This window comes from Sylvia atricapilla, chromosome 11, assembly GCF_009819655.1.
Source record: "Sylvia atricapilla isolate bSylAtr1 chromosome 11, bSylAtr1.pri, whole genome shotgun sequence".
Lineage (NCBI taxonomy): Eukaryota > Metazoa > Chordata > Aves > Passeriformes > Sylviidae > Sylvia > Sylvia atricapilla.
Genome location: NC_089150.1, coordinates 14,261,098 through 14,279,995, shown reverse-complemented (window position 1 = coordinate 14,279,995; position 18,898 = coordinate 14,261,098). Strand labels below are relative to the sequence as shown.

At 37.0% G+C, this 18,898-nt stretch overlaps 1 protein-coding gene across 3 annotated transcripts in view; it reads left to right on the top strand.

Moving 5' to 3' along the window:
• CACNA1D (calcium voltage-gated channel subunit alpha1 D) overlaps positions 1-18,898 on the top strand; it is a 168,299-nt gene that overhangs the window by 72,959 nt on the left and 76,442 nt on the right. For 2 of the 3 annotated variants that reach the window (XM_066326749.1, XM_066326748.1), the window contains exons 8-9: positions 6,679-6,782; positions 16,485-16,654. In XM_066326749.1, coding sequence (XP_066182846.1) covers positions 6,679-6,782; positions 16,485-16,654 — 274 coding nt within the window. Of the gene's footprint in view, positions 1-6,097; positions 6,202-6,678; positions 6,783-16,484; positions 16,655-18,898 lie in introns of all 3 variants that reach the window. The other variant, XM_066326750.1, reaches the window with a different exon arrangement.

Sequence of the window (18,898 nt, the reverse complement as noted above, 5' to 3'; positions counted from 1 at the left end):
TCTCTGCCTCAGCTGACTGCTGACCTGTACTGCAGTCAAAGCGTGGAACTAATTTCTTGTCACAGATCATTGAAAATACTAAGAAGAACCTATTATTTCTCCCCAGAAATTTTAAATAAAACTGGGTTGAAACTGGATTGGAAATAGAGGCTAAACTTGCGATAGTACTAAGAACACCACTAGTCCATCAGCTAGAGTTTCTTCCAAAATCTTTGCCACAAGAAGCCAACAATTATTTTCTAACAATTCTAGTTCCCAGTCTGTCCCAGGACAATTTAGTAGATAAATTTAGATTTTCTTGAGTATTGAGGCTTCACTTGTTGGTGCTACGTAAGCTAAGGTAATAATTGTACATCATCTATCTGAATAGTAAATGCATTGTACTTTTTTATTTTTTTGTATCCAGCATGTGGGAAATATTAAACACATCCAATTTTTGTATAGTGTATGGTACATATATAGGTGGAAAAGCAGAATCCAAAAGAAAGAGGGTGTTTAGTACAGAACACCTGTGTGGATATTATAACTTTCCATTTTCATACGTCATAGCTAACTATTAAAAAAAATGAACACGTTGTTGATCACGTTAATTTTAGTCATGTTTTGAGCCCTTTGATTTAACAAGCCAAATCTATGCATAGGTTTTATACATTTTTGTGTAATTAGTTTGGGCAATACAGATAAATAGGTACAAGCACTAACAGTTCGTTAATCTAAATTTAATGTGCTGCTATTCATGAGAGGAGTCAAACACTTGGATTTTGTTATATCTGGAATATAGATTTTGTTAAACCTGATGGTTCTGTCCATCTGCTCTGCAGATTAAGCAGGGATGCCTAATAATCTGAAAAAGATAAAACAATTTCTTAACAGTCACATTTGACATCTTGGCTTTCCTTGGAACAATTACTTGATTTCTGCCCAGCCCCTCCTCCCACTTAAAGACAGTAAGCTGATTAATGGAATGCCACTAACAGGAATTAGCTAAAATACTATTAAATACAATACAGTGTCTGAATGAAAAAGAAAGACCTGCATCTAAACTCATTTCCAAACAATCATCGTAAAAATTTATAAACAATGATGTTTTGAAGCGTAAATGCTTTATGGGAATACCAAAATTCATTTGCTAAGAACCAACAGAAGGAAGAAAATGAGGTCTGTTCAGCTTGATCAAATAAATTAAGCTGAAGCAGCATCTTCCAAGTTGAGGTTTAACTTGAGAGGATCCTGCATGCAATTGCACAGTAGTTTACATGCTGAAGACAGAGGCCAAATTTAAGAGGTGATTAAACAATTATGAGACTCTCTAGGTCCTGTGACTATTTTACACTTCTCAGTGGAATCTCTTTCTCTTTAGGACTATCTTGATGCCTGAGCGATGGAACTCTCATTTTTTCAGGTGTTACTGAGCTGAAGTGTTTAACAAAGGATGGTCTCAGTATGCACCCCACCAGTGCATCTCTATATTCTGTGTCAGAAGCAGAACAAAGCTGAGTCTGTCCAACCAGGACAGTGTCAGGGAAATCTGTGCTTTGACTCCAGAACACTGAATATAAAATTCCATGCTTTTATAAATCAACCTGGACAGTGCTGTGCTTCAAGCACAGCCTGTTTTAAGTCAGCTTTCAGTTAACGCCAATTCAGCCAAGAATATCTCAGGACAAACCTTTGAAGCCAGACAGCTTTGAAAAGCTCTCTGGTATGCTCTTCACTGAGTAGAATAAATAGCCAGATCTGGGGTTTTGTGAACCTCCCTTCCATGCTTCCAAGAATGCAGGGATAGTCCCATGTCACAAAATACTGATGTCTGCAGAATTTTTACACGTCAGGAGGCTGAATTTGTCAGTCTGAACAATTTTTAAGATGATGAAGCAGGTTACAGGTAGCACTAAGTAAACCCACCAGTTATGTGTCTGTTGACATGGGTATGAAAAGAGGAAGGTAAAATTAAGTCCTAAGGAAGCTTAAGAAATTCAAACAATTTAAGAGGGTTTGAAACACTGTGGAAAAGCAAAATAGGTTCATGCATCAGCACATTGTATCTATAATGGTACAAATGCAGAATTAGAGGTTTTGTTTTATCATTAACCTCAGGTAGAGCTTATATTGCTTGCAAATTGAGTTTGCAACAATTTTCAATAAAAGAATACCAGGTATATAGAAAAGTTAAAACCTTGATTTGCATGCAATTGTGTATGAGAATTTTACTCACAATTACCACAGATAAAGACAAATGAGATTTTAGTGATGTTAATAATTGATGTTTTAGGTTGAAATTTGTCATCTGCTGCTGTTTAATAGTAAGGGTTTTATCTGCAGTAAACTTGACTTTTTCCCCTTCTCCCTTCAGTCTTGGTCTCTGATAATTTATCAGAGATAGTTGTAATGATAGTTGACTTCAACTAAGGCACAGCTCACAAGATAATTCATCCAAATGCCACTTGAAGCAGTTTCAGACTGTATCAAATTTGTCCAATCAGCTCAAGATAATTCTTCACGATTGCAGACTCACCAACATATGGATGTAAGCATAGAGTCAAATAAATAATGTGTAGTGCACACCTACTGATATGGTGAAACAGAATGAAGGGATTTGAAGAAACCTTTGTCCTTTATACTACCCATGATCTCATCTGCCCTCTGATTGATGTGATGGACAAACTGTGGAGAAACGACATTCAAAAAGTAAGACTAGATCTTTAAAGAGACAGAGAGCAAGAAGGATGGTTCTTGGTGGTGTCCTTGCCATAGGTGTTTTGAAGGCTAAAAGCCTCATGGTCTCAAAAAGAAAGAAAAAGTCCATTGAGGGCCATTAAATATGGCACCTCCTTTGGCACAGTGCATCCCTGAGCCATTGGGCAGGAGACTCTTGCAAAGGTGATTTGCTGAGGATTTCAGATGTGAGATCTCCTTGAATTCCTGGTGTTGCTTTAGCCCATCTGGAATTTGTGACTTTAACTCCTTTCTCTGCACTTTGGGTGAGAAGTCAGCTTTAATCCCTTCAAATGAATCCATCTTCATTTTGAGGATGAAGATTTTTCTGTACTCATATATTAACCAAGTTCTGTCTCTGTTTTTAATCAAAAGGCAAATCAATTCCTTTAATCTTTCTTTAATTGGAAGTTATGGAAAATGCCATTTGACATGCATGAAATGAGCAGCAAAGTTTTCCAAAAGGAAAGGACTTCTTTTTATACTTTGATCTCTGGTATTAATGCCATCTGAATTAAAATTTCATGAATAGAAATTACAAAGCATTACTTGATTAGAGTTTAATTGTATCTAGACTTAAATTGTAAAGTTGTTGAGTAGTTTTTAGGAATTCAATCTTAGATTAGTTCCAAGGTCTTCTGCTAGGTTCAGGTGTTCCTGAGTTATAGAATGCTTTTGAAATAATTCAGCATTTGACCAAGTGAAGCATTTCTTCTAGTATGAGTTAGCTGTTATCTGCAGTTGCCAATTTTTGCTTCACAAAGCATTAGTCCTAGATAGATTAGCCTAAAACATTGGTCTTAAAATCCAGCTGCATAAATGAGAAAGACTTTTTTAATATGTTGCACATTAAAAAGTGAATGCAAATCACAGCTGCTCATACTAACAGAGCTTTTGTGACAGAACATGAGAATTTCAGCTTTGCTCCTGGGTAACTGAGTTAGCAGAGTGCCTGGCTGCCTGAAAATGTTCTTTTTATGAGCAAAAGCAGAGCATGGAATTGTACTGCAGCGATTGCCAGAGTTCTGTTTTTTGAGCTCTGCTCAAAGTAAAATTGCAAATATTAATCTCTCAGGTTTTTCAAAATGATACATAGCAGAAACATGTTGGCACCAATACCAGATGAATTTGTCTTCACTCTGAACTCTGATGACTTGGAAACAACTGTCTGCCAATTGTATAGTTGTTAGATGCAAAATGCATTCAGATGTATTCAAAATTTAATTAAAATGTTTGTCCTGATCAGTTATTGCAAGAAAAACACTTGGCGTGTATAGCATGAGTCAGGTCTATGAAGCAAACTCATTTCTAGAGTAACAGAATGAGTACACTTTTAAAAAAGACATTGAGTAAATATTATTCTTAACACATAAGGCCAGATGCCTGTGCTTGAAAGAAAATGCAAAGGGCAGCATCCACTGGGACGAGGCAGAAATTCAGTCTGAGCAATGAGATGTTCTATTTATTAACTTTGGGGCTTCATTGCTAAAACTTCTCAAACACGGGGGACTCACTTTGACAGAATGGGTATGGGTGATAAAACCCCAAACTTCACAGCCATTGTCCTTAGCAGAAGCCACTGATGTGCCAAGGGCTGCAGAAAGCTCTTCCCAGGAGACTAAGTAGGTATAATGTCAGCATTTGTGAAAGACTTTCCCATATGAATATTGCAGAATTGAACGATGAAATATTGGGATCTCTTGGCATTGAAGGTGATTATCCCAATCTTGCTGAATGACTATAACCCTTTTTTATTTTAACTTCTCCAAAATATAGTTTTATTGGAAGAGGAAAAAAATCCAAATCAAATATGTATTTTCAAGTTTTCTTTCTTTTTTCGTAGCAAGTGTAATTTTAAGTTGCTTTTCAGTACCTCAATTCAATTAACAAGCATTTTTAAAGATGATACATAGATTCTTTTTAAAGGTGCATAAAGGAGCTGTGTAAACTCATCTGGTTTGGTTACTTAAGAGGTTTTTTTACTTTAGTGTAAGTATAAACTGGTGCTATCACAGATCACCATGGAGGAGAAGTGCCTTTGGGCCTTACCTTCAAAGACTTAATGCTTCTGTCTAACCATCCATAGGACCCCCTTGCAGAAAATGAGATTATGATATTTAAAGACAGGGGAAAAAATAGAAGAAGTAATTTTGAAAAAATGTTTGTTCCCATGTTTAATAGGTTTATTCCAGGAGAGATGTTAAGGAGAGGTGTCAAACTTGACTGTCAATAGAGCTCAAAGCCTAATCACAAATTTCAGATATAACAAACACAATGGCATTCACAGAAGAGAAAACAGATTTGCAATTAGATTGTTCAACAGTATCATATGAATTTTATGGTCTGCTGAATTTTCATGACTGTGAAACATCTTAAGAAGAATCCAGTGCAAAAGCCAGGATAATTCCTCTTCAAGAAGAGCCATTTCCAAGAAGCTTCACATCAGAGGTTTTGTGACTTATCAGAATGTCTTCTTGCACTTGAATCCTACACACAAAACCAAATTTCTCTGTTCTAAAAGATCTGTTTTTCTGAATAGGCCTTTTTGGATGTCCATGGGTAGGTTTCACTGGTCTATCTGTTGATAGCTATGATGAGCTGGCTAAGAATAACAAGTGGAAGAAATCTTTATAGAAAACCTTGTGTGAGTCTATAAGGACTGTGTTGAAAGCTCAGTGGCTTCAACCTCACTTTAAAAACATCAGCAAAAACTTTTTAAATTTCATTCAACCTTGATCTGGATATAACTTATGTTCAGAAGTTTTCCTGGAATGTTTCCATGTTTCTATTGTATTTCTGAAATTATTTTTCAAATTTCCATTTTCCTAAAATTGTGTTCATGCTTTTTACACAGATTCATTCTCATTTTTTTCTTTTGAATTGATTTAAAATGTCTAACTGCATTTGACTGCTTTATTTCAGGAAAAACTGTGGGAATTCTGTGTTACAGAAAGTAACACTGTTTGTCCAGTTGAGATATGCATTGCTATTTATTTTCCCAAATGATTATTCATGTAGGTAGGATAAACATGAACTAAAATTCCTAATATTTCAATATACTTTGTGATCATCGTCTTAATTGGAGATCTGAAATTTAGTTCATGTTCTCAGCATTAAAGAACAGAACTGTTGCAGTGCTCCATTTATGTCTGATAATATTTATGATCCAAATGCTAGGTTCACTCAGCATTTTGTTCTAGGGTTTGTGTTGGAAATGCAAAGTGAACGTGGCCAGTGCCTTCTCGCTCTCATTATTCTTCTTTGATTTCTGAAGGAATGTATAGAATGTTATCTAACCTGAATGATCAAATTCTCCTTTCTCTGACTCTTCATTGCTGTTAATATAGTGATCTGCTCTATAAGATCATCTTATTTCTTGCAGATGAATGATGCAATGGGATTTGAATTGCCATGGGTGTATTTTGTCAGTCTCGTCATCTTTGGGTCATTTTTCGTACTAAATCTTGTTCTTGGTGTATTGAGCGGGTAAGCATACACCTTTTTCATCATGAAGGCAGAGTTCTGAATTCAGTTGCCATGAACACACAGGTTATCTCATACAGGTGAGCCCTCAGTTGGGATGACATCTTTTAATTAACCTCTATTGCTTCCTCCTCTTATTACAACACAAAAAGTTTTCTTGTAGCTCTCATATAAATAACATACAAACAACAAAATCAGAGTTTAGACCTATCAGTAAGTACTCTTCATGTGCTTTTGGCAAAGTTATAAAATAAGAATAACAATTCTCATGCGCTCATTCAGATGTTATTTCAATTAATTGTCTAAAACCTCACATCTACAACAACATTTGGGTAAGTAAATTTAAACAATTGTTCATTCACTTTAAGATCTGGGTAAGCCATAAACTTTGTGTCGAACCTATGTGATCTGGCAGCTGTAAAAAGGACTCTGCTGTTTAATGAATGACTGAATCATAATTTATTTCCTTGCGTTTTACAGGTAAATGATGCAATAGGATGTGAGTGGCCATGGATCTATTTTGTTAGTCTTATCATCCTTGGCTCATTTTTCGTACTTAACCTGGTTCTTGGTGTACTTAGTGGGTAAGCCCTTGAGTTAACATTGTGTATGCTACTGCTACTTGTAAGATGGCCTCTGCATTTACTCCAGCTTCTCAGCAATGGCTTTTTTGCATGCACTTGAGATTCTTATGTCATCCTGCCAGTGTTTGCTCTTTGGACTGAACTGTGTGATTCAAGTGCCTGTATCTGTCTTGACATCACGTTCACCATGCTTGCAAAAACATTCATTCAATGAGGCACTAATCTCCTTATTCTATAATATTCCTGCAAGGAAAAAGATTTTGTGCACAGAGATGGGTGGTGCACCTGTACAAATATTCTCCTCTGTTATATGCAAGTGTCTTTTTCTGAAAGACCAACTTTTGCTTTTCTTCAAATAGTCGTAGTGCAACTGAAGTGTTGTTTATGTTTACCAGTCACATATTTTGCTCAAAATATGGCAAAATATTTTTAATAAGTGCTTTAAGAGCTGCCTTACAGAGAGTGTGGCTGCACTACCCCAACACAGTGTTCAGTGGTTCCTGGGTTGTAGAGCTGAGAAGTGCTGTGGCAGCCTGCATCAGGAGCTGATAAATTTATCAATAATAAAATATCAATTTAATATAGCTATCAGTAGGAGGTTGTTGCAGCTTTTTGTTGCTTTGTCCAGGCTCCAGCCAAAACTAAACTCATGTCAGTTCTAGCTGTATAATGTACTTCAAAACTGTAGTTTACGGCAAGAGTTTGCCAGAATTTCTTTTTACAAAGAAGAAGTTACACAAAGAAGAAGTTGCATGAAGTTACAACCCTATTTCCTTTGCCATTTCCTGGTTTCTAACACACTCGAGCTTGGGAAACTCCAGTTTATGGTAAAGATATTTTTTGATAAATATATAAAAGATCCAGCTACCATTTGAATGCTGAAAAGAAAATTCTTATGGCTGTATGCATTAGGTTTTAGTTATACAGCAAACAATATTGTTCTGGCAATCTCAGGTGAGTTCTGCCCTCTTTGCTAGCCAACAAAAAAATTTCCCTTGTGTGGAAAGCAGCCTGACAGAGCAGTTGATGGTGTCATCAGGATTTTGACAGTGTGTGCATCCCTATTCATGGTTTTGCCATATTGTATCCATTGTATCTGAAAGAAATGATAAGGCATTATTATATTCCTGGAAATCAGATAAGCAGACAAGATTTCCAGGTGTTGATGTAACTTCATTACAAGAGCACTTTTATCTGATGTGTGGTTTTACAATGTGCTTTTAAAATATTTAGTCATTTATCTATGATAGATTACTGTTGCACCCAGGAAGCCACAGAAAGCATGGTTTTACCTTACTGTCAGACTGGCTTTATAAAGCAGATGTTTAAAAAAGAAAAATGGTAGTGGTAAAACAACACTGCTGATTTTAGATTTAATCTCGTCCTTCCAAGATTTATACATTCATATCAGCTTTGTTTTATCCAAGGACAAATGTGTAAATTATTGCAAAACCAAGGGCCCAGCTTTCAGCCACACTGTAAAATGAAATAAGAAGGAGGACAGATAAATGAGGGTAGTTACAGTGTAATTTATTTCTTCTATTGATGTTATTACCTAATGTTGCTGTGTGACTGGCTTTTCCACTGAAGTCCTTACAGGATTAGGCTCTCACAGTTCCTTCTCTGGTCCTTAAGAGCATCACAAGCACCAATTAGTTTTCTTCCTGTCCTGTGAAGGTGTCTGGTAACAGATAATGAATATTCCTTTTTTTCCTTCCATGGCTCAAATTGTTCTTGATTTTAGACTTTCCTATTTAAAAAATAAATAATTACAGGGAAACCGACACCAAATTTGATGTTTTGTTGCACATGTTAATTTGTTTTCCTGAAGTAATAGAAATTTAGAGATACTCTAATGAATCAGCTTAGCATTTGATTTAATAAGTTTAAAATACTGTGTGAAATTTTCAACATTATGATACATATATTTCTTGGAATATGGAGTAGTTTTTTAGCCATTCCAATACAGGGAAGAGGTGTCCCCTTGTCCTTGGGTTCCTTTCTGCAGACAGGAAATCACCACTGATTTCTTGGTTTTGTGAGATCCAAAGAGCTCTAATGCTCCTCACAACCCTTGCCAGCTTCCCTTGGATTTTCAGTGAAAATGGCAGTGAAAAGTGGGATGTGAACTCTCCTTATATTCATCAAGCCATTAATTGCTAAATTTATTTTTCTGCCATACTGTCAGCCAGGGTCAACTGAATGATCAGGGTGCTTGATGAATTGTCTGAATCTATGTTTGCCCTAAATACATGAAAGGGCCTGCCTAAAACTCCCATTTTTTGTTTTCTTTCTGAAGACAATGACACTGGAGAGCTGAGACATGTGATGTATAAATATCACCAAGGACTGACATTAAAATGCAAGGAGAAAGTCAAAGGAGACACTCCTAAAAGATACCTATCATAGCGAACTGATGTTTGGTACAGAAGTGAAGAGAATGTCCTGGCTTGTTTGAAACTCTGACAAACAAGGACCTGTGTGGAATACTGTTACTCTGGTTTATTTTGATCAGTATATAGCAGTTGTATATAAATAATTTTCCCCATACTTTCTGTTTAGAGCTACTAGCCTCATCTAAATTTTATGGATAAATGTGATGTACTAGTAAAATCCAATGGATCTTTCTGTGTTTCTTAGTCGAAAGATATTTTTCATTCTGAGCCAAGCATTGAATATGTATCACATATTTTTATTTGGTTTTATTTAAAAGTTACAAGCTTTTATATTTTATACTCTTCAAACCATAACACAAAAACTTGGTTTATGATAAATCTACAGATAAATTTTACTAAACCAATCAAATACCAAGAATGCAAAAATTAAGCCAACTTACTTGAAAAGCATGGCTTTGCATACAGATTTTGAAAGTGGAATCTGAATGCCTAATACCTTTTCTGTATGAAAGTGTTACTTCCATTATATCAGGTTATGCTGTGCACATTTGAATTTGTTTGCTGTTTTTGATCTGTTTGTTGTTTTTAAATACTCAGTTATTCTCTTTGCACTCCTTTGTTATTCTGTGACCATCTGCCCCTTTGTATTTCTGTAATGCCTCTTCTGCACTGCATGTTTGATGTATTTAGATACTGTAAAATGGATGAGAATGGTGATTTGGCAGATCTTTTGTTTTACATCTAGCTCTTTCTGAAGGTGAGTATTCCTAGTGATCCGTGTCAGTCTTGCCTGCAGAAGGTGACAATCTTAAAAATACAGTTCATATTTTTAATATCAGTAGTATAAATGAATAGAAACAATGTGTGTATGGAATCTGCATGTGGTAAATATTGTAATTTCTGCATGGAAGCTGACTGTGGAGATTATTTCTTAAGTAATTCCCTTGAATAACAAGGATGGAGAGAATTCATAGGCTTGAGTTAATTCAGCTTTTTCAAAAAACTCTAAAAAAACCTCTAAAAAACTCATTTTACTCTGTGTTAGACACTAGAAGTATTCACATTACTCTAAGAGTAGATTTTCTGAAGGCATAAAATTCTAGGTGCAGAAACTGAGAGCCCAGGAAGGGCCTCATCCAGATATTCCAGTGTCAAAGACCAGAGCATATCATGGCTATTGCAAAAGACTGAGCTGAAATTGAAAGTTAGAAATTATAAGGTTAAGGTTAAGTTAAACAAGCATGTTAATAATTCAGCATGTATTAAACTAGTTTGCTATGAACAGAGGAAATAAATTATAAAACTTCAAAACTTATTTATCAAGAGGCATGGCTTTTATTAATACATGATAATCTATTAATGAAGATAGTCCTTACCATTAGGAGTTTGGTTCTGCTGATGGCATTTTCTGCTCAAGGCATTAGTATTTCTTTGGGTAGCCATGGGAACAAATACGACTTTCAAACACATATTAATAAATCTATAAGTTGAATTTATTGCCTTGCAAAAGGACACCAAAACATAAGCTTTGACATGTCCTTACATCCTCCTACATGTGATGTTGCAGGTTATTAAGTGAATGTTAATTTTCTCAATTTTTTCCCCCAGTAATATTTGCAATGTATGTAGTGAGTCTGAAAGCTAAGGGTGTGCAGTCATCTGCCCCAACCTCCCAGCAATATCTGTTAATTAATGTCACGTAAAATATGTTGGTGCAGATAAGCTTATACACCTAAGAACTGTTGTCTGCAGTATATATGGAAAAAAATCATAGAAAAAGACATTTGAATAATGATGCAGCAAATAGAAAACGGCAGTAAACTGTCATCCATAGCCTTTCAGCAAAAGGAAAATGAACTGGTTTTGACAGTGTTCCTTTTCACAGCAGCAGGAAGGCCTAGTGAAAAATTATTGCTGAAAATCTAACTCCTTCCCATACATAAACTGAATATACATTGAAAAGAAGGAGAGGAACTTCAGCTGTAGATCTCAGCAGGTTATAAGCTGGAGCAGGCTCATTTATTTCTGTATCCTGGTGAAAGTAAAACTCACATAAAAAAAAGACAAGGAAATGTTACATTTGATCAATCAATTGATTATACTAACAATAATGGATCAGCAAATACTTTCAGCTGTGTACAGCAGTAAACAACTGATTGCTTTAGACAGAAAGCTTGACAAAGTCAATGTGGACAGTTCTGTACTCTTAAATAAGATCTTGGAGGGAACTGGTTTTATTTGAGTCCTGTTTAAGCTCACCACACCAAGATTTTTCAGGGGTTAGTCCTTGCTGGTGAGCCCCTGGCAGGGAACAAACCATGGCAGTTTCAGTAACTCCATTGGGAGGGCGCCCATGTACCTGATGTCAGGTGATGGCTGCTTTTGGTCCTGTGCTCAGAACTACCCCTTCTTCTTCCAAGAAATTCAGAGTGTCCTGAGCCAAATGGGTCTTGAGCCAGGAGAGAAGGGGCACATCTTAATATGTGGATCTAATGGTCTGAAACATCAGATCTCACTTTTGTTGCTCTATCAAATGGCTCCTTTTCTCTTTCTACTGATGACCCCATAACATTCGTGGGCACTCTTGCACAGTGAGGCTGTGCAGGCCCTTGTTCCACAGAAATGCTGGAGCTGTTAAATGCACATTTTGTTAATTGCTAACAAACTGCATAGAGATAGCCATGGCTAGGTAGTACCAGTTTGCATTTCCCCATCAAGAGCCCAATGCCCCTTGTTCAAGGAAAATTCCTACTAGGATTTCTTGGTTTTGTCCTACAGTAATAATTCTAGTGTTCAGCCTGTGACTTTTTTTTTTTTTCCCCCTAAAAGAAGGGGTGACACTGACTTATACAAATCTCCTATAATTAAAGATGTGCTGTTACTTAACCTTTTTATGCCTCTCCACATCTGTTACACTTTACACCCAGCTGTGAGCTGCTATCTGTGCCTAGCTGTGTGCTTGAAGTAGTTTTAGTTCTCTGACTTGATTCTGCTAATTTATTGGTTGGTATGGTTACCACTGTGTGAAACCTCTTCTGCAAGTTTGGTGGCCAACACTGTACTCCTGGGAGTACATTTTTGTTATTATGTGACTGTTCTCTGTGAATAATGAGTCTAGGATGTCTGGGTGGCAGTTCTGCATATAGAATTAGCTTTGACACTTTCCACATACCAGACCCTGTGTACGGTGAACTCTCTACTGCAGGAGATTCACTGTGCCTCCTGGTGCATTTGCAGAGACACAAAAGGGCAGGAATATGGCTAATGAAGGATTTGTGTCCTGGTTTATGCTTAGATATCAAAAGCACCCATTTGTCTCATACCATCAATGCCCAGAGATGCTCAGGAGTTTCAGCAACACTCATGGTGCTGCGCAGGCCCCCTGATGAAATGTCCCTGGCCTTCAGCATGGGAAAGCTTTCAGCTGGTAGGAGGCTGGTATAGGTGTCTCTAGTTATTACATCTGGGAATATACAGAGACAAGGGAGAGTATCCCAAAAGCATTTCAATGAATTGCCTTAGGACTTCTGGTTAATATGACCCTGCCTGTAATTTACGCTGTGAGAACCAGGGAGATGTAATTGAGTCCCAGCAGGCATTTCTTGCTGCCACTTCCACCTTGTTGCATCAAGCCATTCCCAACTGATGCATACCAGCAGGGGTTACTTCACTCTGATGAAGAAAGAAAAATCTGGCATGATTACCCCAGACTACTGAAGCGTGAATTCAAGCCCTGCATTTTATATGCTTCTGCCTCAACAGCCATTGATGATGATGGTGTTGTGCCTGAACAGAGAAATGAGATCATTCTGCTAGGAGACAGGGAATTTTTGGACAACAGAAATAAACCCTGAGTTTTATATAGCAGGTTAGTTATTGCTAAAAGTGAATGAGATTATCCAAATTAGTCTCCATCAAATGCTTTATTTTGCAGGTGATGTCTCTACTGTGCTGCAGATGCAGCACCCCCTGCCCAAAATATTTTCAAATATCAGATCCAGGTCATTTTATCAAACCAGAATGAAATAAGTGTTTAAAAGTTAGCTCTTAGCACGGGCATTTGTGAAACTAAATATTTACAGAGCTGAAGTCCACTTACTGCAATTAATGTGCAGTTTCTTGAGCCTGTCAGCTTCAGAGGCTGCTGGCCTGAATGCTGGGTTGATGACAGGGAGGCCAGTTCAGGCCACCAGTCTGACCTCGTCAGTCCCCGTGTTGCCTACAGAGCCAAAAGCTTTGCTTTTCTGGCTGAACCCACCCTTCCCACTTCAGTAAATGTTGCACAAGCAGCTGTCTTAGTCCTCCTTCCAGATCAGCCACTGTCTATGTATCTTTATCTAAATACTCAAGTATTTTTTTGTCCACAGATCTTTGTCAGAAGCTTTGAAGAGCTGACATCTCTCCCTGTTCTCATGCCAATCATCTTTTTCAAATTACTTATTTCTTGGCCAAAAAAACCCAGATGCCAGTGGGAAACTGGTTACTTTACTATTCTATTTAGTTCTCCTTCCTTATTCATGGCATTTCACTAAAAGGAGTATGTAGTATGTGTCCGAGGGATGTCCCTTCATTGTGGATGTGATAGAAAAAAATACCATAGAGCCAGATTCTTCCCTGAAGAAAATTGTCTTCTCATGTTTTATAGTTCCTTACAAACAGTCAAGTTTTAAAAATAAAATTAACATTTTTAAATATTGAGGAAATAAGCACACTTGCATCTCCCCCTACTGATAAATCACAGCAGCCTGTAGCAAGGCAGCATCTGACTTCTGTGCAGTATTAAAAGGGAGAGGTCAGAATCAGCTGTGTATATAAAAAACTAGGTTTAATTCTCTGCATGCAGCTGTTTTAATGTGAAGTCAGAGTTAGAGAGTGGGTCAGCCATGGGTGAAGTGCTGTTCAGACTATCAGCCTTGCTCGCTGATTAATTAAAAAAATTATTTCGTTCACTTCACTCTATTTAGTACCAGCAACTTCTGCTTTGCTTCACCCTCATGCATCACATCTTCTTTGCATTAATAAGAAATACCTGAAGAACTTCAAATGAAAAAGATATGAATACTTAGTAAAAGCCAGCAAGGCTTGTTACTTCTCATTTCCTACCCTGCCATGATAGCTCTTTCTCCAAAGATACTGCCAGTGGGAATTGAGTCACGAATGCTTTGCCTCAATCAGGTGTAAAGGACAGTCTCTAATCCCCTGGGAGAAGCTTAAACCCGGCATTCCTTAACCCAAACAGTTTCTTATTGACTTGTGAAATTACTCTGGTTTGTTTTTTTTTTTTTTTTAGTGATTATCTTTCAGAGAGATCTTTAGAGCTCTCTGTTTCACTGGCATTTTGTGAGGAGATGGCCTCTTGCAGAATCTCGTCCTTGGATGGGAGGTGAAGGATAGCAAATGCAAAACAAGCACTGTCATTCTTCAGCTTCATTACAGTGCCATCAGATGGAACAGGATGATCCCCATGTGCCACACTGAAATGCTGTTGAATTAGGTCCTCAGCTGCAAAAGATGTAGTACTTGCCTCTTAGCATTTGCAGCAGAAAGCTGTGTAATTTCTGCAATACCACATTAGAAAAACCTCCAGCACCTCTGTAGGTGTATGTAAACAGCTTAACACTTAAATTTACTGATGTCCTCTCAACACTACATTTTTGCTCTGACATGTTTAAAGACTAAAGGAGCTCATAAAAATAAATAAGAAACCCCTTGGAGAGATTATGTCTTTGCAATTCCAAATAAATAGTGTATATCAGCAAACTGAAATATTATATTGAAAACCTGAGACTTTCTGTTATTCTGTTCTGTTTTCTTAGGGCAACATTTTTATTGCTGATTGTTTCATCTTCTTAAAATATTTTTCTGTCTTATGTTAATTTTATAATATTTTTCCACTTTAAAAAGGATATTGTTGAGTAGTTCAATAAATTTCCCCTTGAAAGTGTACTAATTAGAGAAGTTTTCCAGTTAATGAAGGAGTTGCAAAGTTGTGGTAAATGAAATTGCTCTAGCCTTTTTTAAGTTTAACTTAATCCCTATTGTAAGATTAATGTGAGTAGCAACAGGACAAGGGGTAAACAGCTTAAAACTGAATGAAGGCGGTTTAGATTAATATTAGGAAGAAATTCTTCCCTATGAGGGTGGTGAGGCCCTGGCACAGGTTGCCCAGAGAACCAGTGGAATGTCCAAGGCCAGGTTGAACAAGGCTCTGAACAACCTGGGATAGTGAAAGGTGTCCCTGCCCACAGCAGGAACACAGAATGGGATGAACTTTGAGGTCCCTCTCAGCCCAAATCCTTCAATGATTAATGTGTTAGTCAGAACAGACTTAACTTTAAATACCGATTTGTATGTACAGTCCAAAAGAGCCTTGCCGGATCCTAACACTGCATATTGATACTCAGATAAACTGGAATGTGTCTGTCCTTGGAGCAAAGGATGTTACTCATTTAGATCTGTGGATCACATCAAAAGTTGTAATAATGTTGGCATGTGAGTTGCTGGGGGAGAATATACTTGTTAGTTGTCTTCAGTCACATGTCCTTCAGAGAATCTTCGATTTATGGGGTAATTCAGCTTGAAAAAGGTCTTAGTAGGCCTTTTTATCCAATCTCCTCCTCAAAGAGCATGATTTCATTATTTTTATTATCATTCCATGATAATTCAGTCATGATTCCACTAAACTGGATAGACAGTCCAATACACTGTCTTGAGATTGGGGCAATGAGATAGAGGATTAAGTTTCTGTTTCTGGTCTGTGGGAACAGGACTTCTAGGTTCTGTTGTGGGGAGCAGATTTCCAACAGCACAGGAGTTAGTGTGTGATATAGTTAAGGGCTAGCCCAATAGTGGTGTTCTGGAATACTGTATGTTTGGACATGGCCAATGAACTGTGGCTGGGAGAGGAAAGATTTTAGGACTGGCTACCAGAATTTTCTTTTCACTGAAACTTAATATTAAATGTAAGATTGCTGCATCATTGCAAGTTAGTTTCTATTTGTAGATAAAAGCAATTTTAAAATCTGTATAGAGGAGCAGTAATTAGAGAACAGACTGTTTCCTTATGGGAAGTGTCAAAAATACTGCTTAGTTTTTGATTAAATCATAGAAGTTCTGAAAGCTGAGATGTAACGTGGTAGGGATTTGCCATGACTTCTTTGCATCTCTACCTTGTTTTCAAAGCAGTGCTCAAATCTTTGGTGTGTTTTCTATGTTACTGTGTTAATCAGCAGTGTCAAGACTTTGATCAAAATGCTGGCAAGTTTGTCAATCAGTGTATTTTTTCTGCTTTATCTGCATTTGATAGAGAATTTTCCAAAGAAAGAGAAAAAGCCAAGGCCCGAGGGGACTTTCAGAAACTACGTGAAAAACAACAGCTTGAAGAAGATCTGAAGGGATATTTGGACTGGATTACCCAGGCAGAAGACATTGACCCCGAGAATGATGAGGAGGCTGATGAAGAAGGCAAGAGGAACAGTACGTATTCTTTCCTCTCTACTTCTGTGGCACAGTTTGACTCCTCTGCAGGGATCACAGCCTGCCCAGGGCTTTCCCTTTCCCAGCTTGGAGAAGTGTTGGTTAGCAGAGCAATTGTTGGTTAATATGGAGATGCTGAGTCATAGAAGGTAATTTGGAATCTTACAGCAAAATTCTGCTTGGGGTGTCCATGTATAAATCACCATCTGTGTTCAGTTACTATTGAGACTTATAAACTTTGCTTTATTTGTGTTCTGGAAAGAGTTAGTGCAGAGAAACCATGTGGCACTAAGTGTCGTTGTAAATCCTTAGAATGTGTTTTCCTGTGGGTGTATGCAAGGGAAATAATAATGATATAAAGAGCTTAAAAATATGGTCAAAGCTACAGTCAAGAAATAACCTTGTGCTAATACTGAGGAATTTTTGCTGTTGCTGTTGAAGTAGGGAAACAACATTCTGGGTCTTTCTTTTGGATATTCAGAATACAATAAAAAATATTTTTATTGCTTGTCTTAACTGGGTGTATAATAAATGAAATCTTGTGGGATTTTCACTTGACACTAAGAAATACAATTTATGATGTATTTGTTTGACTGTAGGCTATTGCAAACAGGTAATTTATCCTGTAGTGACCCTCTTGTGCTTCTAATCGGAGTTCTAAGGTATAAGAGCAAGTTAATTTCATGATACTATAAAAACTGTTAAAGTTGTAATTGATTTCCATATATCTGAAAATTCTAGCAACAGCAGTATTTTAATATCATAATTTAGCATAATTTTAACCTCTTTGTCATGTTTTCAGAGTAGTAGTTAAAATTTTCATGAGAAATTTTAGAGCAGTCCATGAATGAGAACACAAATTCAGGATGTGGTTACTGATTTAACACTAAGTCTAAGGCTAATTCCAAATTTCAGTAGATATTCTAATGCTACATAGCACCTTGTTATTAATGTTATACTCTGGAAAGTTTTGGTATGTGGTCATTTGGATGCCATAGAGTATTTATAAGGGTAAATGGTTTGTCAAAGACAACCCGGAATAGTATTTTCTGTGTTTAAATGATACATTACTGTTGCTTTTCTTCAAGTGTTGCTAATTTATTGTGAACTGTTCTGCTAAGTTGCAGTACTTTTCAGGTGCAGTAAATGACAAAAATTATGTGGTTTGATATTGAAATATCTGTTTTTCAACTTATCTCTGTATTGCAGAGATGTCTCTGTATTGCAGAGATGGTAGTAGTTTTTCAAATTCTTTGAGTTTCAGAGTTTTGTCAGTCCTTCAGTTTATAATAAAAGCAGAGTATGGGGGTAAGGAACTGGCTGGAAGAACACTGATTTTATGAGAGGCTGGAAGGCAACCTTGGATTGGTGTTGATTCCAGCATCACTGGAAAGGAATAATTTATGTCTATTGGAAAATGTGTTGCACAAATAGAATTTTTATACAGAAGAGAGCAAAAAATCTAGAGTTCTTAGTTCACTATACTTAGTTATTGCTACTAATGGGTGGAAGGAGTACATGACCTGTGGGTTTGAGTACTGGTATAAAATCCTAAGCCTTAGATGTAAAAGATGGCACATTTTATGGAGTAAATACACTTAGTACAAGGCTGCAGTGTAGAATTGTAGGTGATGCTGAGTTTGCATAGGCTGTTGCATGGCTCAGTTGTCAGCTGTGCTGCCTGTAGACTGAAATCCACTGAAAACAGGATTTTTTTCCCAGGAACCCTTTTTTGTCTTGTTCAAATTGGGTATTTGTTAATAGGCTGCAAAAACCCCTGTTTGCTCTGGTATTCCTTTAACAGCTTTGAGGTCTTACAGATAAAAAATACTTTGCATAGCTACTCAGTTTGAAAGAACTTTTAAGTCTAAACTGTTAACTTAGGCACAATTCTAGGCTAAGTTAAAGGTTGTAGAAGACTTGCAGAGTGAAAATAGAAGGAAAGTGATTTAAAAAGCTTTAAGAGGAATACCAAGAATTTAATTTCAGGCAGACATACATGCTTTTGTGTGGAAACTTCCAGTGAATAGGCAATCTCCAAGCACTTCTGGATTTATACACATCTTTAAATATATGGCTTGGTATTTCATTTTTAATATCAACTGCAACAGCCTGTAAAGGAGGAAGGGCTGCTGAGTTGCTCTACCTCCATGCAATAATACCTGAATATTGTTAGGAAATAAATTTAGTTGAAATATATTGCTGATATTTGTTCTTGAGCCATCTTGGAAGCATGAAGTAGAG